The sequence below is a fragment of the Phyllopteryx taeniolatus genome, chromosome 13, assembly GCF_024500385.1.
Source record: "Phyllopteryx taeniolatus isolate TA_2022b chromosome 13, UOR_Ptae_1.2, whole genome shotgun sequence".
NCBI lineage: Eukaryota > Metazoa > Chordata > Actinopteri > Syngnathiformes > Syngnathidae > Phyllopteryx > Phyllopteryx taeniolatus.
The window spans coordinates 4,800,899-4,827,730 of record NC_084514.1 but is presented as its reverse complement, the minus strand read 5'-3'; the positions used below and the strand labels follow the sequence as shown (position 1 = coordinate 4,827,730).

The following is a 26,832-nucleotide window of genomic DNA, read 5'->3' as shown; positions in this document are numbered from 1 at the left end:
TTATGACTTTACTTAGCTGTGTTAGCTTAGGTTAATAATACACTACGACATATGCCGACTTAGGTCCAAAGTAGGGTAACGTCGCAACTTGAGAAATGGTCGTCGTAAACAGAGGAGCCTCTGTACTGGCTCCCAATTGTTTTTATTTTTACATTTTCCCACCAGATGGGGCTGTTTGCCTAGTGAAAGCAAACGTTCACATTTCACACCTTTTACTGTTTTCTACCAGGTTGCCTCGCTTGTCGCTACTATGTATCTACGTCGCTGTCTAAATCAGTCTATTTAATCTCTCTAAATGGAACTCTTCATAAACCGGGGAACCCCTGTAATAACACAATTTCACGTATACAGTAAACACTGCTTTAACCATAATGATCAATTGTTCCATTTTATAATAGTCGTCCAACTATAACCACCAAAAAAAGTACAAATCAGCAGCATCAAGTGAAAAATCAACAACAGCAGCTGTTACTTTCTCATGTTGCCTTGCAGCAACATGATCTGTATATCATGCAGTGGTGCCTTGAGATATGAGTTCCTTAAATTGCTTGTTTTTCACTATATGAGCCATTGCTGGGCCCACTTTTCATATTGATGCGAGCAAAAATATGCATTTCAGAACCCCACTGTTAGAAGTGGGCAGCAAAACCTCCCTCCATTAGGCCACAATCAATTCACATAGGCTTCCTTGCAGTGGAAGGACAATACCAATTGATGGCGGTAATGCACCATTAGGCTGGTATGCCAAATGCCAATAAACCCCACAGAAGAACAATGCATTAGGTACAGTTGTGTTTTGTACTTACATTTTCCATGTTTCCAGGTTATGTGGACAGCAAATATTGTGTTTCTATACAGTGCAATACTGTTGAGTGCAATTATATTCTGAAAAAGGACATTAACAAATGATTTTGGTGTTTATTAGGGGCTGGAACGGATTAAGTGCATTTTCATTGGTTTCAATGAAGAAAGATGATTTGAGGTGAGTGTTCTGAGATACGAGCATGGTCACAGAATGAATTTAACTCTTATTTCAAGGCACCACTCTATATATATATATATATATATATATATATATATATATATATATATATACACATACACACACACACACACCATATGTAACCTCTTGATGACACAAACTACCTTAAACAAAAAAGCCATTTGACAAGAAATTGTGTGCCTTTTACTGGCACTCAATTAAATCGATGACAGCATTTTAGCACAATCGACATTGTAACAAAATATGGAATCAAAGGGTGCATAAATAATCGAGTGGGAGAGGAGTAGAAAAATAAGTAAATTGCATAGAGATGTGCTTAATTTAACACGGGCACACTGCTTTTATACATGCTTTGCAATCATTTGGATCCAACTATTATACAATATCTTAATTTATTTTATTTTTTTAGACATTCAAGACCACCGTTACACATTCTCTGCATCGGCCATTTTGTTTAAAATTTACATTGCAGCGGGACGGGACGGTGATGGTCTAGCACGGTCGGGTGGAACCTCCAAAGTGCAACAAACCCTAGACTTCAGCTCAGGCAGCATCTGAACTTTTTATTTTGTCTGCTTTTTCTTTGGATTTTTTGTGATGAGTGATGAAAAAAGTGACAACCGCAGAACATAAAATGGACCTTACTGTCATCGGAAAGTCTTGCTCAGTATACTATGACTGATACAATTAATTAAATATCAATTTCATACACCAAATTGACAGTTGTAAATAAATGTTAAACATTATTCCAGCAATACCGACAAAATGCCACTTAGTGACAGTATTGCTCTAAAACCTTGCATTGTGTGCGCAAATATAATTTTTTATTATTTTTTTAAAATAGCAGTTTGCACCTAAAACTTATTTCACTTTTTGGGAACTCAACCAGCGTCACTGAGTGGACTGTGTTGGACTTTGGAAGTTCCACTGTCATAACCTGGAGGATCTAGATAAAGAAATACTGTACACCTACAATGACACAGATGTAAGCTACGGAAAACAAATGTAATATTTACATGTATGTACAGTATGTTTGTAACCATCAGAGGTGGGAGTCTGGAGTCTTATCATACAATCTTACTCACACACACGAGCCACATTGCACTGAATATCTGTTAGTTAGCTGTACCAACAGATTAACAATCAGGTTGTTGATTTTTTTTTTTTTGGTTACAAAACCAGTCTCCGTTTTGTCTATCACTTTATTTTATTCTCAATTACACGCATAACGGATAGAAAATTTTGTTGATGTTTGACCAGCTAAACTGTGAAGTTAGCTTTCCTGTCTTTGTGGGTTTTTGAGTGACCGTGATGGATAAAGTTAGATGTTGTTTCCTCTGAGTTGCTAACCTTCCTTGTTGACACTCTTTTTCCCAATTTGATCAAACACATAATCCTTGAATCCAAATGGAATAATCTTCAGTGCTCCCTCCGTGAGATTTGCTTTATGAGGTGGCCTCTGCACCATGCGTCCGAGCATACTGGTGGATTGACACGTTCGCTCACACTACACCCCAAAAAAACATTTTCTTTCAAAAACAACAAATGGCACACTACACTACTCACAACAAATTGGGAATATTTGGCTTCTGTGTGAAATTTAAAGATGAACCTAAAACGCATCAAAACCCTTACAGGTGATCGCCTCTAAACTTTTGAATGCACATCTAACAGCTCAGTTCTTCTGTTTTGGGACGACTTTCTGTTCTCTAACAAGATGCTTAAATTCACAACATGAATGAAGCAAATTTCCTGGTTCAATTAGAATTGGTGTTTAAACAGTCCTCTTCATCATGCTGTTCACGATGCCTAACAAATGCTCAGCAGTACTTCTTCCCCATCACAAGGCTTCAAACGGGAAGTGGCCACTAAGTTTCGAGTGTCACACAGTGTCATCAGCAGAAATTTAGAGCTACTGGACGAGTCACAGAACCGCATGTCCTTAATATGTTGCCGTTCGTCTCCTTGTTAAAGAACAAAGTTGTGTGAAAAGTACAGAAACATTGAACAGTTGGACAAGTACATTCAAAAGTTTAGAGAAGGTAAAGGTTTTAGGGTCATCCTGAAATTTCACCCAAAACCAAGTGCGTCAATCACTACTAGAATAAAACATCATTTGTCAAATCTTCGTGTCCGAATAAACTCATCTCAATGCACGTTGAAGCTTCCCGATGGAGTTTAGCTTAGCTTGCTAACAAAGAGACATTTGTTATCAGTCTGTCGTGAGTAGCATATCTTGAAATTGGTGATTTTCAAATGTCATGTATTTCAAGTCAAAGTCGAGTCTTTCGTAAGTCCTTAGACCTAAAATTGGAAACTTAGGTTTCACTCGAGTCCCCCAACTTCGGTAACCATTAGGGTAAATTGATACAAGTGTAGTGTGGAACTTGGGGGGACTAAGCTGATAGTTTGACACCATAAAATAAGTCTAATTGAAGATATGCGTTGCAACAGATGAGGCGCCGCAGCCTTTGAACACATTACTGTGCATTACAGTAACTCCTGTAACCACGTTGGCTCTATTCTTTAATGAGCATAAAAAAATGAAGTATATAAAAAAAGAGGATATGTACAAGCGCCATTTCATCTCACTATATAATTATTAAATACTACGCCTGTGTGATTTGTACCTACAATGACTTTTCTGCTTGGCGCGGCTGAGCTCAGATGCTGGTGGCTTGAGCCTGAGGCTGCAGCGGCTGCATGGGTACGGCCTGCGGCTCTGGGCCCTTCAGGACGCATTCGTCATCCTTTCGCATGTACAGCAGGAAGAGAGTCACGGTGGCGAAGGTGGTGGCGTTGACCGGAAAAGCCCGAAGCAGCGTGGAGGTGAGGCCACGCGTGAACACCCTCCAGCCCTCTTTGCGCACGCTCTGCCGCACGCAGTCAACGATGCCACCGTAGCGGTGCACGCCGCCCACGCCGTCCGCCTGCAGTCGGGACTTGATGACATCCACGGGGTAGGTGGAGAGCCAGGAGGCGATGCCGGACATGCCGCCGGCGAACAGCAGCTTGGGGATCAGATAGGGGTCCTCCGGCTCACAGCCCAGGTGGCGCGTCAGCACGTCGTACGCCAGGAAGTAGACGCCGAAGCCTGGGGTCTCGCGAAGGAGCGTCGTCACCATGCCGCGGTTGATGCCCCGGATGCCTTCCTTGTTGTAGATCCTCACAAGGCAGTCCAGAGAGTTCTTGTACATCTTCCTCTTGGACTTCTTCTCTCCCGTGCCTTGCATCTGCATGCGGGTCTTGGCCAGCTCCATTGGACAGCAGATGACACACTGGATGGCACCCGCCGAGGCACCTGCCAGGAACTGGTTGAGCGGTGTGTCGCGACCCAGCTTGCGCATGGCGTTGCCCTGCACGCCGAACACGATGGCGTTGATGAAGGTCAGGCCCATCATTGGAGAGCCCAGGCCTTTGTATAGACCCAACGTCTACGGAACAATGGCAGTGGGTTGACATTCAAGGCTGTCTCAACCTGGTAAGAACATCTATGCACCACCTTAAAAAAAGATTCGTAGCTCTCCAAGTATTACCATCATGACCAACATTAAAACATAAAACCTATTCCTAAAAAGTATATTTAACATTGTAAGCCACTGTAACGGTATGTAGTTTAAACAGTAGCCCTGTGCTTAAATGAAGGGGAAAAAATAACTACTCAAAATCATGAATTAAAATGTGTTGCACATAAGTTACATAAAAATTTTACCTAAATTGTATACGTCTACATTTCACCATTTCTAACAGGAATAAGGACTTTGAAACCAACTTCACTGTTTTATTACCAATAATAGAATTTTTTTGATCAGGAATGCATTAAAATAACCATCGTTTGACATAGAAATCGAGCGTTATTATTTTTTCCACCAAGTCAAAGTTATGGATCTCAAAGGAGTGAGGGAGTTAGCCGCATGTACACAAGTACCTCTGGTGCCTTTTTTCCCCAAAATCACATCATCTGTAAGCCATTTCTATTTAAGGGTAATGTTGTAAGATGAGTTTAAAAGTAAATGATCCGGTCCCTATCCCCATTGCATAGCAAGCAATTGCTGTACTACTAACCACTACACAAACAATTTTAGTCATTTCCAATGCCATTCATAGAGTGCTGTCTAATGTATTTGTTTTTAAATCCCCATAGTAGATCCAAAAGTCCCTCCTTAGTTGTGACTTGAGAAGATATTAACGCTAACGTAGTCAAATGTATACGTGCTGAGCAGACTCCACGTGTAGCTTTGACCGTAGCCTGACGTCCGAAGCTTAATTTAGCCCTCTGAGGAATGAGGTTCCAGCAGTGCTGGGAGAGGAGACATTTCCGCCCCTTTTAACCTCAACGCCACCACTGGTTGTCTCCAACGTGCTGGCTGACGTGGCTCGTGACATTGTAACCAGACTCCTTAATTAGCAGTGCGGTTGGACTGGGAAGCAAAGTCGAGGGCTTGAATTAAATATTTCGAGTCAAGCTTACCGACTCCTGGCGTACAATGGACTGGAAGCAGTGATATGTGCCACGGTAGAGAGGCTTGTCCGCATTTTGAACCTGAAGACGCACCTGAGGACCGACGGACTTGTGTTAGCATCATGATCATGATGTCACAACATCACAATGTAAAACTGCTAAAGGGAAAACAAGCAGGCAATCAGAGTAAAAAACAAAAATGCATATGTGCAAAGTTAGGATTTGTGTATGTGTGTTTTTGTTTTTTTTACAAGTCGTGTACAGCTCAAGACAGGATAAAGGGCAGGGGTATCCAAACTGCGGCCTGGGAGGTATTGGTGGCCCGCAGGAAATAGTAAAAAATACAATTCTTGGGCTGGAGCTATCGAATATTTTTCGAATCGAGTAGTCTACCGATTACTGAACTCATTAATTGAGTAAACAAATTGATAATTGATTTTGCATTATCAACCAATAAGTTCCTGTGAGGTGCAGGTATGACTTTTGTCTACTTGGGGTTACCATCCTCATGTTCTACTGTAGTATCTGCGACTAACTGCGTATCAATTTAAAAGGTGTGGCCTGGCTTGGTAAGTGATGTAGGTGTCAGCGAATGAGTGTTAACTGGGCTGGTTGTTAACATGTTCTTATGGACCAACATTTTAAATTGTCTTCACTTTTAATAAGACTGAGAAATGGCAAGCATTTTAAAATAAGAAAGTTAGCAGTGACACGGGCCTTTGAACCATTTTCAACTACAAAAACCAAGCGGATGTACAAAAACTGGGACAAAATTTTGGCCGAGAAAATTTCCAAATCCAGAAAACAAGGGCATACAAAAACCGAGGTTACACTGTATATGAAATGATGAGGAGCGTATACACTTACACGGTTCCACATTTATAACGGCCCACTGAGTGAAACCATAACTACAATGTGGCCCGCAACAAAAATGAGTTTGACACGCCTGGGCTAACCCGCTAGCGTGAGTTGTGGCCATGAGTAGCTCATGTTTAAATGCGTTCATTACGTGTTTGTTTTCTTGCGGTATGTTCAATAAAGCGATTGAAAGTACACCTGCAGCAATGATCTCTAACTTTTTCACTCTTTCCTCCTGGCTCACTGCCATCGTGCCAACTCATTTCTACACGTAGTTGCGCGTGTGATTGCAGTAACATGAGTGCATGTGGATAAATGATCCCTGTGAAGCTTTGAGGTAGAGATTTTGTTTTGTAATTCAATTACTGGATTAATTGTTGCAGCCCTACATTTAACAGTCCGGAACGCTATTAAAAAAACAAACCAAAAAAAAAAAAAAAAAAGCGTAGTGGGGGAGGTTGGTGTTAAAAGTGTATATGTTGAAAAAGCTGAGGGGGTTCTGAAACCAAATCCCCCAAGAGTGCGACACACCTGATCACTACTACTACTATTTAGTTTAGTTTTATATAAAGATTTTCTACATATGCAAAGCTGCATAGAAACTATTTAAAAAAAGTAAAATAGTAACAACTTTTCTCTTCATAACATGATTGGTGAATAAAGTTAATTCAGCTTCAGAAGCAAAAATGGTTTTAATCCACTTTCTGCTCCACGTTAAAGTCCGATTTGTGAACATATTACATGAATGATACTCAAATAAACTTTACTTTTATTTTGGTTCTGAATGTGGGCCACCTCAAAATCCTTAACTATTTGGCTTAACTTTAACCGAAAATTGGGATGTAAAGTTTTTAAAAAATAACTACAATATAACATTGCTTGATGGATTGATTTTAACGCATTTAATGAATTAAAGTTGAAGAATGTCTAAGTGGCCCTTTCTTGCATGCTTCCATTTTTCTGCATGCGGCCCTCGGAGGAAAAAGTTTGGACACCCCTGACAGAGAGGGCGAGAAAGAAAGACCTGGACTTTACTTACTAGGTCCCAATTCCGTCGAGAGGTTGTTTATTTCTCTCTCTCATCTACAACACAGTGACACTGTTGCTGTTAAAGACAGCCCCCACCCTCCTCCTCCTTCTCTTCCAGCACATCCCCAAGCATAAATATTCACAGCAAAATACACAAGAGCCAAACACCAAGCACGCAGACACTGCCCATTCATCCAGCCACATCAAATAAATGTAAATATGTACTGCAAGTGTTTCTGCATCCTGACGCTGGCCTTGTAGCAACACTATTTCCCGGAGTGCACACAAAATGGTGTCACGAAAACACAACCTGTAAACTATGCAGGTTTAACTTGTACTCTGACTTTTTAAAAGACAGTACAGTGAGTGAACCCCTGCATATTTGCAGTTCTTCATTCATGCCCTATTCGCTTTTTTCTTTGCGCTAACCCATCTTCTGTTAATCACTGAAGAACTCACCTATTTGCAGATTTTGGGGTGAACCTATCTTCTGCAAAACTCACATTCGCCATTTTTGTGCTCAGGCCAAAGCCATGTCTAATATAAAATATTGCTTTGGTGCCAAGTAAAAATGATGCAGTAATGAGAGCCATTGCCTTGTCTAATAGATAAAAGTGCATTGCTGCCATATTGTGGCATCTATATGCAATTACAAAACTTTTTGGATGGCATCACTTACTTGCTGTTTTTTTCCATTGGGAGCAGGATTCAATCCCTATTGGGGAGCTCTGTACAACAAACTAATGTCCCACCACAGCATCTGATGGTACTTTTTCTTCAAAGCTCCTTCAAATCTAAATTTAGAGTGGAACCTCCAAAGTAAAACATTCCAAAATTTGGAAGGGAAAGGTATGCCTCAAAAGTCAAAGAAAACAAACAAAAAGGATCAACTCCACATTTTTATTCCTTGGCTTTTTTGATGTCACAAGAGAGTGGTACCAGTGATGGCAAAGGCAAAAAGTGTTATGATAACCACAGAAACAGAAAATGATACTTAATGCGACATGGTACAGTAATTCAATACGAGCAATAATTAATTGTCAATTACATACACTAGTTAATTTGACCAAGATTTATTTTAGCCTAATTTTGTTTTCTTACACAGTGGCCAGTTTGTCTTAAAACATTGCCTGCGCAGTTGATGGTGACAGTTTGAGCCAGGAATGGATTAACACAATTTGCTTTATTTCCTATGGGTCCGAAAAAGAAACAAAGTTTGAGCAGCGTCTAGGTGTCTGACTTTAAAAGTTCCACTGTAACATAATATTAAAAAGCAGGACAGAAGGCTACTTACTGTATGTTTAAGTTGGGTTGGATGATATGGCCTTTAAATAGAACCTGATGTTTTTTCACAAAAATCCCATCTCTTTTTAAATTCTTAATATAGTGACCAAATCACAAAATTGGCAACACTGACCGCGACTCCTGTAAACTAGCTCCTCTCTGCCGCAGGCGACTGAACTGGAGAATGGCAAACAACTTGCAGTCAGTGATTCACACCCAGCAAATGACCCTCGCACATACCAACTTGCTGCAACAGAAAAACTGTGACGCCTGGTGTTCTTATTGGGGAAAAAACATTGTGAACATAACATTGTTATTATTATTTTTTTATAGTGCCACAAATGTGGTGCAATTTTCAAGAAAGAAAGGGATTGCCCTGCCTGTTGTAGTTCGGTATATTATAACAAAAAGAGAAGAAATGGGTGAGAAATAAAGGAGAGTGTGTGGACATTTGAGAAGCTGTTGTACGTACTGTATTGGTACAGCTTGCAATTGGTGGGCTGGATTTCGCTTTGTATGCAGAAACATTTTTTGTTGCGAACGCTAATATGATACGACATGAAGTTTTTGATAGGCCGTTAGCCTATATCTGCGACGTTGGGATGCCGTTCTTCTGCAATTCACGTAGTTGCCTACGGTCGGGCACTCATGAAAAGTAGTTTCTGAACCCTGTACGCCAGTTCAGCTGTTTTCGGCCACCTTGTGTGCACCTCAGTCATTCCAATGCACATTGGCGGGGATGCTCTTTGAACTACGGTAGCCACAAAAAAATAAACAAACAAAACACCAATGAAGCAACACAAATATTTAATCGCCCAGCCCTGTGCTTAAGTTTACTTAATTTCCTTCCAAAAGGGCCCTGGCTACTTCCTTGCTACAGGAAAAGGGGAAGTAGATAAACAACCACAATGTATCTTCTTCACCATTTAGTCAAGACAATCTGTGTGTTTCTGAAGATGTACATAGAAATCATTTTACAAAACATACATTGAAGTTGGTTTAGGTTGTAGGTGCATATGATTACATTTTGAGGTACAGGAAGTCCTCGATTTACAAACGAGTTCCGTTCCTACGCTGGCGACGTAACACGATTTTCTGCGTAAGTCGGATTTCACCGTTAAAGTCGAAATTTACGGCGAAATTCTTCGGTTACAGGTATTGTCCTACGTGATTGTGACAGCAAGCTCAGTGTGTGTGGGCGTCTGCGTCGATGTGTGAGTGAGACGGGACTGCGAAGGAGGAAGGAGTGCGCGCCGGTGCGAGTGTGTACAGTGGCAAGCGTAGTGACGGCGACCGGGGAAGAGTAGCGATTAGCGGAGGACCCGTTGACGTTGAATGTGCAGAGGAGCTAATAAAGCCGTTAAAGCAGCAAATCGGTGCTTCGTGCCTTTATTGTTGCCGCCACCCAGCTCAGCTGTGCAACGAGAGAAGGGAGTTAACCCCTGCGTCTCCCAACCACGGTCAGGTGACCGTAGCAGGAAAGGTTAACACTTCGTATAAAGAAACTAATATACATTAAAATAAAAAAATAAGATGCTGTACTTACCATTACTGCTGAGAGTGTGAAAAAAGGAGGGCGAAAAAGGCAAAGATACTTCCGCCGCACAAACACAGACAAGCACTATGCACTAGCTAAGCAGAAACACTATGGTGCTGGGGACAAAATGGCGGATGAGGCACGGGCGTCGTAAAGTCGAAACGTCCGAGGTCGAGTGCGTCGTAATTAGAGGACGTCCTGTATTTAGATTCACATTGGTGTGTACACATGACAGACCAGGCTTGAAGCATAATTCGGCATCACGCTACGGATGACATACCCACCTTCACTGTGTCGAACGGATGTCCAACCAAAACACCAGCAGCACCTGGAAATACAATTTTAAAAAAAACACAATTCAGTAGAATTCATTTTTAGTACCTATCAATGTTTAATTGTCATACATGCAAGGAAGCGTTTGCGTTGGTACCTGTCAATATACGGAATTTGCCACACTTTAAGAATTTTGTTTAAAAAAATAAAAATAGTTCACTTTAATTTCACTTTGCCGTGTTGAGCAAATATGAACACTTCTGTTTACTTTAAACTATTCTAACCTAATGCATACACACTTCTGTTAACCTCAGCTAACACAGTAGCAATCATGATACCTGATAGAAAACACCAACTTTAAATTGGAGCAAAACAAGTTGGTGAAGCAGATGTAAAAGTAGTATTAGGGCCACACTGATGTGGACAAAAAACTAACAAAACTACAAATGCAATAACGAAAAACTTTATTCGTGTAACAGAAATCACTTTTTTTTTTTTTCCAGTGGGGCCCTTATACTTTGCCTTTTTTACGTTATGTCATGTTTTGAATAATTTTTTTAATTATGAAAAACTCAAATACAGGAATATAATGTGGAATGAGAATTGTAGCAGTATTACAGGAAAAAAAGTTGTAATGTACAACCCAAATTCCAATGAAGTTGGGACGTTGTGTTAAACAAATAAAAACAGAATACAATGATTTGCAAATCATGTTCAACATATATTTAATTGAATACACTACAAAGAATATATTTAATGTTCAAACTGATAAACATGATTGTTTTTAGCAAATAATCATGAACTTAGAATTTTATGGCTGTAACACGTTCCAAAAAAGCTGGGACAGGGTCATGTTTACCACTGTGTTACATCCACCTTTTCTTTTAACAACATTCAATAAACGTTTGGGAACTGAGGACACTGATTGTTGAAGCTTTGTAGGTGGAATTCTTTCCCATTCTTGCTTGATGTACAGCTTCAGCTTTTCAACAGTCCGGCGTCTCCGTTGTCGTATTTTACGCTTTGTAATGCGCCACACATTTTCAATGGGAAACAGGTCTGGACTGCAGGCAGGCTAGTCTAGTACCTGCACTCTTTTACTACAAAGCCACGCTGTTGTAACACGTGCAGAATGTGGTTTGGCATTGTCTTGCTGAAATAAGCAGGGGCGTCCATGAAAAAGGCGTTGCTTGGGTGCCAGCATATGTTTCTCCAAAACCTGACTGTACCTTTCAGCATTAATGGTGCCTTCACAAATGTGTAAATTACCCATGCCATTGGCACCAAAACAGCCCCATACCATCACAGATACTGGCTTTTGAACGTTGCATCCATAACAGTCCGGATGGTTCTTTTCCTCTTTGGCCCGGAGGACACGACATCCACAATTTCCAAAAACAATTTGAAATGTGGACTCGTCGGACCACGGACCACTTTTCACCAGTCCATCTTAGATGACCTCGGGCCCAGAGAAGCCGGCGGCGTTTCTGGGTGTTGTTGATAAATGGCTCTTGCTTTGCATAGTAGAGTTTCAAGTTGCACTTACGGATGTAGCGCCCAACTGTATTTACTGACATTGGTTTTCTGAAGTGTTGCTGAGCCCACGTGGTGATATCCTTTACACATTGATGTCGGTTTTTGATGCAGTGCCGCCTGAGGGATCGAAGGTCACGGGCATTCAATGTTGGTTTTCGGCCTTGCCACTTACATGCAGTGATTTCTCCAGATTCTCTGAACCTTTTGATGATGATATGGACCGTAGAGGATGAAATCCCTAAATTCCTTGCAATTGTACGTTGAGGAACATTGTCTTTAAACTGTTCGACTATTTTCTCACGCACTTGTTCACAAAGAGGTGAACCTCACTCCATTTTTGCTTGTGAATGACTGAGCAATTCAGTCGCCCCTGCTTTTATACCCAATCATGGCACCCACCTGTTCCCAATTAGCCTGTTAACCTGAGGGATGTTCCAAACAAGTGTTTGATGAGCATTCCTCAACTTTCTCAGTCTTTTTTGCCACCTGTCCCAGCTTTTTTGGAACGTGTTACAGCCATAAAATTCTAAGTTCATGATTATTTGCTAAAAACAATCAAGTTTATCAGTTTGACCATTAAATATCTTGTCTTTGTCATGTATTCAATTAAATATAGGTAGAACATGATTTGCAAATTATTGTATTCTGTTTTTATGTTTACCACAATGTTCCAACTTCATTGGAATTGGGGTTGTAAGTTATTAAGACCAAACCAACTCTAGTGAGTTTATCGGGAAATCCTGCTACTGGAATTTGAGAATATCCGTCCTTGGGCAGAGACAAAACAGCTGACAACATTCCCAGTGTGATTAGCATGGGAACTGAGCTTCGAGCGGGTTTATTGAGGCTCTCAACTACCAAGTGAACACAAAGGTTGGGTCAGTGTCGACTAAAACAAGTCCAACAAATGGCAGAAACCCCGTAAGTGGAATTTTCGTGATGGGAATCACAGCCAATCATTGATGTCAATAGATGTCTCTCGGCTGGCCGGGGCACCTCTCGGGTTTCCTCCCCCTGTGGACCAAGTGGCTGGGTAGAGGGAAGTCTGCACTTTTCTGCTTAGGTTACTGCCCCCGTGACCCGGATAAGCATAAAAAATGTGGATGGTTGGATGGATATTTTACCAAGCCTCTATAATAATTTAATTATCCATCAGTCAATTTTCTATAGCGCTTGTTCTTGTGTACTTAAGTACAAATACTGTAATGAGAGAGAGAAGTACAGATTCACGCCAGTAAAAAAAAAAAAAAAAAAAAAAAAAAAAAAAAAAAGTACAAACCTCAAAAGGTACTTAACTAAAAAAAAGTTACAAAAAATTATGTTAATTATATACAATACTTTTTCTGATTAAAAAAATACTTCTCAGCATACAAAATAGTTTTCCTCATTTAATGACTTGCATAGTGCTCATACTGTTAAGAAAAATTTAATCTCTGGACATGTCATCAAAACAATGTGTTCCCATAGCTTTGCCAACATTGAGAGCTGTATATATAAAAAAAAAAGGTAAATTACCAAATGAGAAGTGTAAAAATACACCTTACTTGTATGAGTTTTTTCATGTTAAATAATTTTTGAACGCCAGAAGAATCATTCTAGTAGCCGACAAGTCAAGCAACTCTGTTAAATTAGGTCATGGATGAGGAGTACCATGTTTTTGTCTCTCTCTCTTTTGCATCATCATCATTAAAGCTCCATCGTACACGTTCCACCTTGTAAGGACCCAAGATATCAATGGCAGTTGACTTTACCTTTCTGTTTAAATTTTTTTTGTTTTGTTTTTTACATGAAGTCGTCATCTTCAGCAGTTGAAAAAAGTAACAAGCCTATTTTTGACAAACTGAGGAGAAAGTATAGATACATGAAACCCCCGCTATATGTGGGGGATAGGGGCTGAGCCTGCCGCAAATAGCATAAATCCGAGAGTAAATGACAACCCTTAAAAATATACTGTACTGTAATTGCCTATAGATGCCACAACATAGCAGCAAAGGATTACTTGAGTCTATGAAACTCCTCAATTCACTTCAACAGTTCCTTGGCACATAGCCACAAATGGACATTGCTTTAACCTGAGCACAAAATAAAACAGCAAATGGGTGAGTTTTCCCCCCCCAAAACAAATACAGAATAACCCCCCCCCCCCCCCCAAAAAAAAAAAATTCAAATAAAATAAAAATCAGCAAAACGCGAATATGCAGGGGTTCACGGCTTCGATTTTCAAAGGTTGGGACTAAAAGTCGTCAGAAAAATAAATCAAAACTAAATACCTGAAAAATCTACTTGAGTACATAAACTAAGTAGCTGTACTTTATTACTTCCCACCACCGCTTGACACACATTGACTCAAAAATAATAATTAGGTAAAATAAAATACAACAAATAAGGATGTAATAAATCTGTGGAGCCATTCTCGTTGAGTGACAGTCTTGTAATGTAACTTGAGGACTCCTTTGACTAACGTAGATTTCTACGAATTACTCTCACGAGTAATTTGAGCTGGTATTATTATTACTATTATTGCTTAATAACGTCTCTTAAGGCGTGAGAAGAACATTTGGTTGTCAGTGTTAGGCAAAGCGCGCACGGTTAGCATAAATCTGTTATCCTGCCTCGCGTGGCAGGCTAGCGGCAGTGGCAAGGTTTGGCTAGCCAGCCGCCCGCCCGCACCCGCATAGCGCCTCTTTCTTGCTTTCTTACCTCCCACGCAGCCCGCGGCGAAGTCGAGTGCCATTCCCTCGAAGGTGCAACTTTTTCAATTTGTCACGTTAAATCGACGTTAAAGCTACTGCACAACTTTTACTTTTGCTACGAACCGTGTTTCCGGCTGAACTTGAGCGATTGACAGACGGATTGCCCGCCCCTCCTCCGGCTCAGCGAGCACTGTCCCCTTCTTGGTGATACTGGAGCTACGCTAGAGGGGAGGGGGAAAAAAAAATTCGGTGGTGGAAACGTGGACTAAACCTTTTAGTTTGCCGTCCGCTTTCTATTTCTGTGTCTCAAGGGGAGGGGGGGGGGAGGCGGACGCCGGGGGTGCAAACGCCGACGCGTGTTTGCCCTTTTTAAGGCGGTCCAATCGTGTGTCCGGGAGCAAGGCAACTCCCCTGGCCAGCACCGGCCGCCCCTCGGTGGCATTGGCTGCGGGCGGCGAGCAGCGTCCGCCTGGCTTCGAATAGGAAGCGCCGGCCTAGAATCAACATTGTTATCACGGCGGACGTCATCAGAACAGTATAAGCGCGAAATGTTAGGCACGGGTTCAAATATGGGGACACACTCAGTGCTCACCTTGGTAGCAAAGGTAACATTTAGATAAATATATTTTAAAAAAATAATAAATAAATATATATATATCCATCTATCCATTTTCTTTACCGCTTATCCCTCACTTGGGTCGCGGGCTGCTGGAGCCTATCCCAGCCATCTTCAAGCGGGAGCAGAGAAAAACAAAGCAAAATAAAAGCAAATAATCTAATGGTAGGATGTTGATTGTGTCATGTCATAGCATTATGACTGTGTTTACTGTATATCCGTGTGATTTGATTGTGTGCTACTGTATATTGAGATGTCACAGCATGCATCCTAAGCATCCTTGGTTTCACTCATCAGCTGCTCAATGTTACTGGAAAACCTCCACGCTCAGAACTGTGAGGCGGATGTGCTAACTATTCGTTCATCGTGCTGCCACACTATGTGCCATCATATGAAAAAAAAGTTGTTTTTTGATGTTTTTGCATATAAAAAATAATCACAATTGAGAAATCACGTTCGTATGTAAGTTTACACAGCGTTTAATCAATGCTTTGTTGATGCAACTTTGGCAGAAATTACAGCCTAATGCCACAAGCTCGCCACATCTATCTTTGGGAAGTTTCACACAATCCTCTTTGCAGCACCTCTAAAGCTCAATCAGGTAGTATTTTATTTGTATTATTTTTGTCACTTCTAAGATTTGTTATTTTTAATTATTCAAATTTTATTTGATATTTATTTATTTTAATTAACATATGTAATGGAGTATCATTTTGTAACTTTTATATCATTCGCTATACCAAATATATTTGATTTCGAGTCATTTTTTAAAATATATTTTATCTAACGTTTGCGAGTGGAAGGCAGCTGGAATTATTGGTTTTCAACAACCCAGAAGAGCTATAAGTTTCCAACCTCAAAAAAAGTGCCTTTACAAAAATAATTTGTATGTTTTTTTTTTCAAAACACATTATTGCCCTTAATACTTTTTAAGTCTTTTTTTCAGTGAATATTTTTAATGTATTTTTATGTTGTTATTTTTTTAAAAACATATTTTTATGGTAGGCAACTGGGCATTGTCTTGGCTTTATCAGCCTATTCAACTTTGTGGTTTTCATAGATGATCGACATTAAAAGATGTGACTGAAATAATTAATGTATATTCATATATATATAGTTTTTATATTCTTTTTATCATTGTGACGCAAAGCAGTTCGAAATCACTTGCCAGCCTGTGTGACTAGTGTACCTAATGATGTGTCTGGTGAGTGTACTCCAACCTTCTTGCTTCTGGGTCAATCTTTACAGTTTTCTTATCTGGAAATGGTTCACTGGGACGGTGTTAGACTAAATATTTAAAGGCTAAATATTTAAAGATCACCATGTTTTGGCACAGTTCACTGGCCTGAACTTTGAGTCGTCATGCTAGCAGTAGTTAGTGTTGGAGAACAAAGAATGAGAATTTAATGGAAAGTGTAACATTTGAAATAGTAAAGAGAGAAATTTTAACAAAATACTAAGAGAATAAAGCCTAATTACCAGAAAAAAATCTACCTAACTGTCATAGCATTACAAAACTTGAGAGTTGAAAAATTGCGAGAATAAAATACATTTTACAAGCACATTGCAAAAACAAGTCAATTTTATGACAATTTTACAAGAATTTGTAATATTACGTGCATAAAATCTTAGTTTTACAAGAAAAAAAATTGACATATTTTTATGATAAAGTAAAAAAAATGAATAATTGTATGAGAGAAAAGAGTGGAAAATGACAAGAAAATCTGAATTTTACGAGTAAAAATATTTACAATTTTATGAGAATAAAATGTACATTTTAAGAGAAAAGTTGAAAAACCTCCAAAATAAAACTTAATAGTAGTAGTCATATTACACGGAAAAAGAAGAATAAGTTCATAATATAAGAGAATGATGTTGTAATTTTATATAATGGTCAGAAAAAAAGCACATTTTATGAATAAAGTTGTAATATATTTAGACGAAAATCGCCATTTTTACATGCATGTTCTCCCCGTGCCTGCGTGGGTTTTCTCCGGGCACTCTGGTTTCGTCCCACATCTCAAAAACATGCATGGTTGGTTGATTGACGGCTCTAAATTGCCCCTAGGTCTGAATGTGAGTGCGAATGGTTGTTTGTTTATATATGCCCTGCGATTGGCTGGCAACCAGTTCAGGGTGTACCCCGCCTCCTGCCCAATGATAGCTGGGATAGGCTCTAGTACTCCCGCAACCGTTGTTAGGATGAGCGGCTCAGAAAATGGATGGATGGCTATTATGACAATACGCCACCATAAAATACATATTGGAGTGAGACATTAGTTTAATTTACACTTTATAATCACATTTCCCGGTTTTAAATTAAACATGGAGATGTAGTGCACGCACCTCTTCCCTCCAGTAAAAGATATCAACATTTTCCCCAGCCCTGATAGAAACCACTCTGTTCTTTTCCCCAGTATAATGACATGAGTTTTGATCAAGATGTAGGTTTTTGTTGTTGTTCATCAATGAGCTAGAGGTTAAAATTCAAAGGCCGGGGTGTCATGAACCGCTTGACCATCTCGTCCGTGACTTGCTTGCGTTGCTCTTGATGCTCGGCGATGATTGGCTGCAGGGTTTCGATCAACATCTTCTTCAGTTCTCCGGTCAGGAGAGCGCCACTTGTGTAGTCCTAGACACAACGCGTGTAGTAAGTCCAAGGACGGACACAGAAAACGGAGTTCAAACTTTTTGGTCATCAATGTGTGTTGTGTTCAAACTCACCTGTCTGATCTTCTCCAGCTTATGATCATCTTCCAAGAAGAAGGTCAAGTACATGAAGGAGACGTCCACGTCTACGTTACCGCCGTACTTCCGGTGCTCCTCCACAGTGTCTTTCCCCCCCGAAAATGCATACTTGTTGATCTGTGAGCAACCACAATCAAAGGTTATATGATAGTTACTGTATATACAGTTTGTATAGCAGGTACAGTGAACCCCTGCAAAACTGAATAAAAAACTCCCCTACAGTATTTGCTGTTTTGTGCTCAGGGCAAACCTATGTCTAATACAAAAATACTGCTTTGGTGTCATCTTGCTGCCAAGCTAGGTTGAACTGATAGGAGCAGCTTAATTTAATAGAAAAAAAAGTTTTTCGGCCATCTATAGCCAGTCAGGTATATGCGCAACCTACTTCTGCATTCGGCAAAACAGGTCTAAGCACTTCCTCTCGGTTTGGGTGAATGGCAAAGCGGCCCATGACAAGCCAACTGTAGGAACGGACTTTAAACAGCTACGTCTTTTTTTTTTTTTTTTTTTTTCCAAACACAAGATGACACCACATTTGATGTTTAGGCTTCATTCATGTTTACATATATCGTATTTGTATAAATAAATGATGGATGTATTTAACTTTGCCCTAAGACAACAGCCATAAAGATTTTATTTTATTTTTTTAGCAACTTTGGGTTCAACTTATTTTGTCATCGATCCTAGTTATGCTCGTGAGTGCAGCATACACAGGAAGTCGCAGTCAGCTATCCTGTGTTCTGTGTTTGTCACGTGACGTTCCATTAGCGGACTACAAACCTTTTTGGGTAGGCGTCAATAACTTGCACGCCCAGTCCCTATCCCCGCAAACATGGTCACATGGTCAAATGGGCTTTCAAATGTACAGTGCTTTTCTAACTCAATGTACGTTAACACTGTGAAGCACTATCAGGAGCAACTGGAAGTTTAGTATCTCGCTCAAGGGCACTTCGACATGGTCACAAGGACTAAGGATTTGAACTATACCCTTTGAATTCCAAATTGCACAAACTCATTTGGTGGCTGCAACTTCAAATGACTAGAGAAAGTAAAGTCGTACCTTGTTCTTGATCTGTTTGGCCGTGTCGGTGAGAAAGATGGAAGAATTAGCGTCACTGGCGCTCATCTTGGTCTGCGCCCCCTGCAGGGCGGGAAAGAAAGTGGAGTGCAACAGCGCCGGCTTGGGGTAGCCGATCCTGGGGGCCACGTCGCGGGTCATTCGGAAGTAGGGGTCCTGCGCAGGCGAGGGGTGTCGCGTGAAAAAATGTCATCGTCATAGAAGTAGAGTGTCGCCTTAAGATACGAGTTTCATTTGTTCTGTGAACACACTCATAAGTCAAACCACTCACATCGCAAATGATCTTTCCCCATTCAAAGGAACGAAAATGCCAAAAATCCATTCCAGCCTCCAAAAAGAATTTGTAAGAAAAAGAGCACTCTATCGTATTGCATTTTGTAAAACATACAGGATCTACATAATAAAAACGACAAAGAAACATTTTTTGCTTCAATTCTTAGGACATTGTGCTGCTCCTTCTGGTGTGCACCTAGGGGCATTACAATACAGATATACGGATAGACGGTCACAATTCCTCAGTAAGCTGCAGTGAAATTAATTATTTGCAGAGGATAAAGAAATTATGCCTGTATTGTTATTTTATCAGTCTATATGTGTTGCTCCACTGTTAGTGTTTATCTGTTGCTGAAAGGGTCATAAAACCATGACAAATGCTATTCGTTAGTGCTTGTTTGTTGTTTTGCATTGTTTGCTAGCATTAAGCTACCTGACTTTCTGAAGCAAAGCTAAGTGGTTGTTTTGAATGTGTACTTGTCTTTGTTTTATGTTTAGTTTGACAGTAAACATCAACTGGGAGTGTCGTTAAAAAGCTTGAAGCCTCTTTTTAAAATCATTTTTCACTATTTGCTAAAGTGCTGCTTATTGTGAAGTGTGTTGAATTTACTGCCACAAGACAGAACTCAGATCTAAAAGTTTAGCCCGCAGGTCAAAGCAAAAAAATTGTCCGACTGACAGCTTAGCTCGTATAGCCAACAACTCCTATGTCGGGTCACTTATATCTCAAGGCACCACTGTATTTGTTGAATGTTGCTGTAAACGCTGACCTGGTCTATGGCACAGGGAATGAGACACTGAATGTCCTTTTTGTCTCCGAAGATGTGTGGGAAAGAGTTACTGAAGGAAGGTGCCGCCTGGATGGCTGGGAAGCTGATCTTTCCTGGATAGAGAAGATGTAGACGGGCATGATAATGTAAACGTTTAGACAGTATTACTAAAAACTAAGGACAGACATAGTAATCAATTAATTGGTTGTTAAGGATTCTCTGCATTTTATTGACTAATCGCATCTTGAAGCAATTGAGGCAACAACTAGTTTGCTGTCTTCTGCGGAGTACACACATACTTATTAAGCCTAATTTGAGTATTTCTCCTCTCTTTTGATCATAGTCAGCAAAGGACTCATGATGGTACCACTGTAATTGTGTTTGTTTATTTGTTTGTTCTCGTTCCATTACCGATGCAGTCGCTGTCTGTAAAGCCGAAGATGCCTTTGACTTGGTTGAACGTCACATGCTTTTGGATCTTCACCACATTCCTGTAGAACTGCGGTGACGCACTGGGGGTACAAGAAAAAACACAACAGTGAAGGAAATCATGTGGCTTAGACATGCCGAGACAAGATGGTTGCCGTTCAATCAGTACCAACCCCGTGTAGTCGAGGTCGGAGAAGATGAAGGTCTTGTTGACGTCGAAACCGCACGCGATGATGTCCTTGGCGTTCTCCACGGCGAACTGGTGGCACTGCTCCAGCGTCAGGTCCTTCCACAGGTACTTCTCGTCGTCAGTCAGCTGGACCACCAGGGGGATGTCAAACACATCCTGCAGCCATCTGCAAAACGGATGTCACCACTTATTCAATCTTTAAATTGCATTGGTACTTTGTCAATAGATTGCCCCAATTTACAAGTCTTTCGACTAATGACCCCTTCCTTGATCAATTTTTTTGCTTTGTGCTGCAAGGCAAAATTTGAGATAGTCTAGCCTCAGATATGCCGCCGCTCGAGTGAAGCAAAAACAATTGGTTTGCAGCAGAGTTCTGTTAGCGACAGATCTACTATCAGAGCCCACAGCATTTAATTTAGTGACCGAGTGCTATTTGCGTTAATGTTGGCAGCTAGCAATCCGGCAAAAGTACTTGCACATGTGGCGGCGACTCCTTCCAGCCTTGGATAAGTCAGTCAAGTCGTTGAGATGTATAGCGACGGTTAACCGGGAGGAGTTTGGTTGTTTGGCTAGCTGCTAGCCCCTCCAGCCACTAACCACGAGCAGCTTGGGGGGGTTGGAATGGATTAATGGCATTTCATTAGAGCAAATTATGATTATGATGGAATTATTACATTTACATGATTTCCTATGAGAAAAAAATTGGAATGGATTGTCGTCGACATTGGAGGTTCAACTGCAGACATATTCTTTTTATCCCCCCAAGTTTCCAAGGAGATTTGCAACTCGTTCTTTGCTGAATTGAATGTGCTGCTCAACTCACTTGGTGAAGATAAAGGGGATGAGGTGGCCAACATGCATGGCCTGTGACGAGGGACCTCTGCCAGTGTACAGGAAGAAGGACTTGTGTTTCTCATACGTGTCCAGCACTTGATGCATGTCTCTGCAAATACAGCACAACTTCTCTTTTAATTTCCCTTCAAGGGCTGAACCAAGTCTATCTATTTAGGCTAAACGGGCAACGTGTGTCAAAGGCCGACTGACCTGTGTGAGAAGAAGATTCCGCGACGAAGAAAGTGGTGAGGTTTCTGCCCTGTCACTTTCTCTATTCTGTCCACCAGCTCTTGGTCGATTTTACTGCTGCCAAAGCGCACTAAACGAAAGAAGACAGCATAGTGGGAATAATCATCTACAGTCAGTTGTACACCGAGGACACTTAAGACCCCACACTGTAAAATTACATAATGTTCTGAGAATAAAGTCGTAATATTAGGAGATAAGAAAGACTGTACATTAGAAGAGATTAAAAGTCAACATATCGTATGCTGAAGTGTGATTTGACAAGATCCTCAATAGTCGCCACAAATAATGTTGATTCTAATACAATGACGGCTTTATTCTTGTAAAATTAAAGCTTTTTTTCTTGTAACATTACAACTTTTTCCCTCACAATGTAACAACTGTATTCTTGTAAAATTATGCCGTTTTCCTTATGATATTACAACTTTATTATTGTTATATTACATCTTCAAATTCCAACTTTTTCTCACAATGTGACTTTTCTTGTAAAGTAACCACTTTTTCTCATAATACTATAACTTCATTCTTGAAACAAAATTAGTTTTCTTGCAGTAGTACATTTATTTTTGTATATTCTGACTTTTTTCCTCATAAAAATTGACATTCTAGTCCTTATGTTATGGCTTTCTCTCATAACATTTGGACTTCATTCTTTTTAAAATGACTACTTTCTTACAGAATATTACAGCTTTGGTCTTTGAAAATAAAAAAAAATATGTATTTTGTAATATGAACGTTTTTTTTCATAAAATTAAATTTTCTCTACTCTATTGTCAGAACTATATGACATTTTTTTTCTATTTGCTTTTCTTTTTAGTGTGGCCCTAATACGTGTTTGTACCATCCAATCACCCCTTTTGATTTCTTTCCCCCAACAAGTGAAGCAAATTTGATCTCACCAATGAGTTTGTCATAATCAACGCCCTTTGCGTTGTTTGTGGAGACACTCCAGGGGTTAACTTCATCATCACCATTGTTGCCATCTGCTGCGAGGCCATTTTCTGAGGTAAGTGAATTTTCGGATGGCGGACATCCCACTTTGTAGTCCTGACCCGTCGCCTGTTTGTAGTCCACTTTCAATTTGAGCAATAACTGGACCGCGGCATCAATTTCAGCCTTGAGAAACACAACAATATTTACACCAGTAATGACATACATGGAAACAGAATTGTATTTAAAGTATACATTACGTACAGTTTGTTACTTAGTGTATTTAATGCATGTATATGATCTCATCTTAAAACTTTTGCTGCTTGAATGAACAAGTTATTTCATGGATGAGCTGAAGCCTATCCCAGCTGACTTTGGCTGAGAAGTGGGGTACACTTTGTACTGGTCACCAGTAAATTGCATGACAACCATACACACTTACATTTACACACCTAAGAACATTTTAAGAGTCTTGAATTAACATAACATGCATGTATGTATTTGGGATGTAGGAGGAAGCCGGAGTACCCGCAGAAATCAAATCAATGCAAGCGTGCAGAGGCCAAGCAAGCTGAGATTTGTACCTGGAACCCCAGAACTAAAAGGCAGCGCCACCACCGTCCTTCCCATGTTATCAGCAATCATTGATAATTATGATGCAACAGATTTATACACTCACTGATAAAGGCTTTCTGTGTTATATTTGTGTTTATGGGCACCTACCTTCTCAGCTTTAGCTGTTTTTAAGCTCCTCACTTTGTCCCCCTGTGCTGTCAGTTTCTCATAGAGCTCCATTGGACTCCTCGCCGCATCCCCTTGACAGTCTGTCATCTTCACACTGGTCAAAACACGGAGAGATCATAACGTAAACAGTGACTACAATCATGTATTTCAAATAACCGATGAGTATTTTATGTGGTAGGCTGGTAGCAGTCTAACACTGGCCAAAAGGAGACTCCCATGCGAGTAATCAGCCTCGATTTGGCTCGCTATTATGTAGATAAGAGTTCCTATCATTATATAACGTGTCAATTAAAAATTGAGAAATTGTTACTCAAACATGTAAGTCAATTTATTTTTTCCGTGCACATACCGTCTAATAGCACAGCTGGTAGCTCACTCATTGAACTTACATCAGCATAAGAGCGACTTGGTGCTCGGATGAAATTCTTCCCGAGAAAAATGTAGTCTGCTTAATCTGTCCGCTTGTCAATTCATGAGAGTATTTGTCTTTTGGAAAACACATTTGAAAATACATAGTTTTGCAATGATAACAATGTGGATTGAGTGTTTTATATGTGATTTAATATAAAAATAAAACCTCACATTTGGGGTTGCATTAATAATGGGGACAAATGTACACCATGGGACCTATTACCGGATGTTTATAAAAATAAAAGTATATTTTCCGGCGGAAACAGTCGACCTGTATTTTCAAACGAAAACTATGGTTAAACATCGACTATTTTTCTTTAAACATTACACGTTAGACGTTTAAATGTTTGGACTCATTTCGAGGTTAGAACACGGTCATTTTTGTGTCTTATTTGAGTGTGCAAGCTAGCGTTACTACGACAAGCCAACAAGCGAATTTGGGACCCCCAGCGTTACAAATACGGTAGCTTTGGCTAGCTAGTTTGTTTCAAGTACGTTATTTGAAGCTCCTGTCTTTCTGGATATTAGGACATGCTGAGCCACAGTTTTTGAATTACAAGGGTAAGAGGAAAAACAACTTTACTCGTATATTTTTCAGGGGATTATTGGTTGTTATTAAATTCTTCTTGTGTGTGTTGATATCTTCTCAACCAATAGATGTCATCCTTTGAACGTTGTTGAACCCAGTGTTTCTTGACGATGACCACATTAGTGGCTTATGAGGATTCTGAGTCTGAGGATGAATGTCTGGACCAGAAAAAAGGAGCTGGCTCACAACACGAAGGGAGGGAATGTCATTTATTGGCATCGAGGCCTGATAGTACAATGTTGGAATGCCACCTGAATGTCTTCGGAAAAGACAGTTCCTCTTCACAAAAGCAGAGCTCTTCCCTTGGTACACCTGCTATTCTTCAGAAAAAGGCTATCCTGCTTCCATACATCGCACCAAGTGTCTCTGATAAGCCCAAAAGACCCTGCACTGTCCCGCCCGGTGTCCGACCCTACATTCCCAAGAGGCAAAGACTTGTTACTTCTTCCATAGAAAAAGAGGACAACCTAACAGGGGGAGTTCACTACAGAGATTTCCAAATTCTCTCAGCAGTGTCTCAGAAAATTAAGCTGCATCTTGCTCATATGCCTGCTCCTGCTGCTGCTGCTGCTGCTGGGATACCCAAGAAGCTTCTGCTGAGCCTTCAAGGCCACCACGGCCCAGTCAACACAGTGCAATGGTGTCCAGTTCCTCAAAGAAGTCATCTCCTGCTGTCTGCCTCCATGGACAAGACCTTTAAGGTATACTGATAATAACACAAGTAAGACTAAAAAAATTAGGTGTTTACAATTGTGTCACCAGAGGTAGCTAGAGCAGCCAACTCAAGTAAGAGTACTGTTACTTCAGAATAGTGTGACTCAAGTAAAAGTAAACACTGGTACTCTAAATAATTACTTGAGTAAGAATAAGTGTTCAGAAAGGGGGGAAAAAAACTACACAAGCACAGTGTAACTGATAAACTGTAAATGTAAAATTATTATTTTTTTTTAAATCAAAGCTCATATGTCAAATAGCTGAATTTGTACATTCATATTTGTCTATTGCCAAACTATCACTGTAACTAAAACCAATAGTCTTCATGAAATAACATGAGGCAAATTCAGCCACAAGAAATTATATGAAATTAAATTTCTTTGCCTACACGTGAATCAGCACAGGTTCGAAGTCCCGTGTAGGCTGAAAACTAGACATTTTTAGGCAGATAGATGACAGTGCATAGCTGTGATTTTTCATAATATGTAAGGTATCAGAGATTGAATATGAGGTCAAGGGTGTTTCTCTTCTGACTGCGGGTCACATGTTGAGGAAACTCTTCATTGTTTCTGCCATTTTTTAATCTTTTATTTTTTCCTCCCTCTTGATTCAGTGGATAATAATGAAAGAAGGATTTGTGCTGGGCTGGGTTACATTATGAAGCCTTTTACTTTATACTAAACATTTCAGTGGGCGGCGGCACGGTGTACGACTAGTTAGCACATCTGCCTCACAGTTCTGAGGACCGGTGTTCAAATCCCGGCCTTGCCTGTGTGGAGTTTGCATGTTCTCCCCTTACCTGCGTGGGTTTTCTCCGGGCACTCCGCTTTCTTCTCACATCCCAAAAACATGCATGGTAGGTTGATTGAAGACTCTAAAATGCGCTTAGGTGTGAATGTGCCCTGCGATTGGCTGGCGACCAGTTCAGGGTGTACCCCGCCTCTCGCCCGAAGATAGCTGGGATAGACTCCGCACGCCCGTGACCCTTGTGAGGATAAGGTGGTACAGAAAATGGATGGATGGATGGATTTCAGTGGGCAGCTACTCAATTTATTCTTCCAGGGATCATCTCTTACCTGATATTCAGTGTATCTGGTGATACACAATAACAGTAACTTCCAATAACAATAACTTCCTTGACCTCTCGATATAAAAACACAGCACGCACCACTTCCTGCACAATCATCTCTCTCACCATCAGTCCAATGTGTGTCAGCACCTGTGGGATTTGCTATCTCTCAGATTCCACCCTCACATTGCGCTTCTCTCTATTTCAATCCGGGATAAGGAGCGGAAAAGGTCAACCAAAACCATTGCACCACGCTGCCAATTCTTAAGAGAGCTTGACAATGGCTAATTAGTTAAATATGCATGATGAACATTTGCATATTCAAACAAGTCCAGCGAGAGCATGGAAGCCTCTTCCCCATCGCACCTCCTGGATGACTTGTGTTGGAACAGATGGTGGCCAAATGAGGAAAATCAGCTTTGGTTGTTTTGTATGCAACTGTGCTTCCAGCTTAGTCGAAGAACACCCATAGAATAATGTTTTTCCCTCCTTTTTTTGGCTTTTAAGTCTTCTAAT

At 40.4% G+C, this 26,832-nt stretch overlaps 3 protein-coding genes across 11 annotated transcripts in view; 1 reads left to right on the top strand and 2 right to left on the bottom strand.

The window, feature by feature from the left end:
- Positions 1-374: 374 nt before the first annotated feature.
- On the bottom strand, positions 375-15,007 carry LOC133488177 (mitochondrial basic amino acids transporter). 3 transcript variants are annotated; one of them, XM_061795746.1, is made up of 5 exons: positions 14,683-15,005; positions 10,458-10,501; positions 7,363-7,406; positions 5,475-5,558; positions 375-4,437 (listed from the first exon to the last, which is right to left on the bottom strand). In XM_061795746.1, exon 5 carries the CDS (start codon positions 4,402-4,404, stop codon positions 3,667-3,669), a length of 738 nt encoding a protein of 245 aa, XP_061651730.1. In that variant the 5' UTR covers positions 4,405-4,437; positions 5,475-5,558; positions 7,363-7,406; positions 10,458-10,501; positions 14,683-15,005; the 3' UTR covers positions 375-3,666. The 3 variants fall into 3 exon arrangements, with proteins under 3 accessions (XP_061651730.1, XP_061651729.1, XP_061651732.1); XM_061795745.1 differs by lacking the exon at positions 7,363-7,406 and having other exon boundaries at positions 14,683-15,007; XM_061795748.1 differs by lacking the exon at positions 7,363-7,406 and having other exon boundaries at positions 14,799-14,929.
- Positions 15,008-15,754: 747 nt separating this feature from the next.
- On the bottom strand, positions 15,755-23,991 carry LOC133488176 (tryptophan--tRNA ligase, cytoplasmic). Of its 2 annotated transcripts, none has more exons than XM_061795744.1 (11): positions 23,883-23,991; positions 23,513-23,627; positions 22,759-22,975; positions 21,824-21,932; positions 21,603-21,722; positions 20,763-20,945; positions 20,572-20,672; positions 20,161-20,273; positions 19,100-19,273; positions 18,016-18,156; positions 15,755-17,923 (listed from the first exon to the last, which is right to left on the bottom strand). In XM_061795744.1, the coding sequence occupies exons 2-11, from the start codon at positions 23,618-23,620 to the stop codon at positions 17,765-17,767; spliced, it is 1,425 nt and encodes a 474-aa protein (XP_061651728.1). In that variant the 5' UTR covers positions 23,621-23,627; positions 23,883-23,991; the 3' UTR covers positions 15,755-17,764. The 2 variants fall into 2 exon arrangements, with proteins under 2 accessions (XP_061651728.1, XP_061651727.1); XM_061795743.1 differs by having other exon boundaries at positions 23,923-23,967.
- Positions 23,992-24,186: 195 nt separating this feature from the next.
- The window catches only part of wdr25 (WD repeat domain 25), a 43,202-nt gene continuing 40,556 nt past the window's right edge, over positions 24,187-26,832 (top strand). For 5 of the 6 annotated variants that reach the window (XR_009791455.1, XM_061794961.1, XM_061794960.1 and 2 more), the window contains exons 1-2: positions 24,187-24,505; positions 24,602-25,234. Coding sequence is in view for 5 of the 6 variants with exons in the window: in XM_061794961.1 (XP_061650945.1) it covers positions 24,644-25,234 (591 nt within the window). In the remaining variant the exon portion in view is untranslated. The remainder of the gene's footprint in view (positions 24,506-24,601; positions 25,235-26,832) is intronic. The other variant, XM_061794959.1, reaches the window with a different exon arrangement.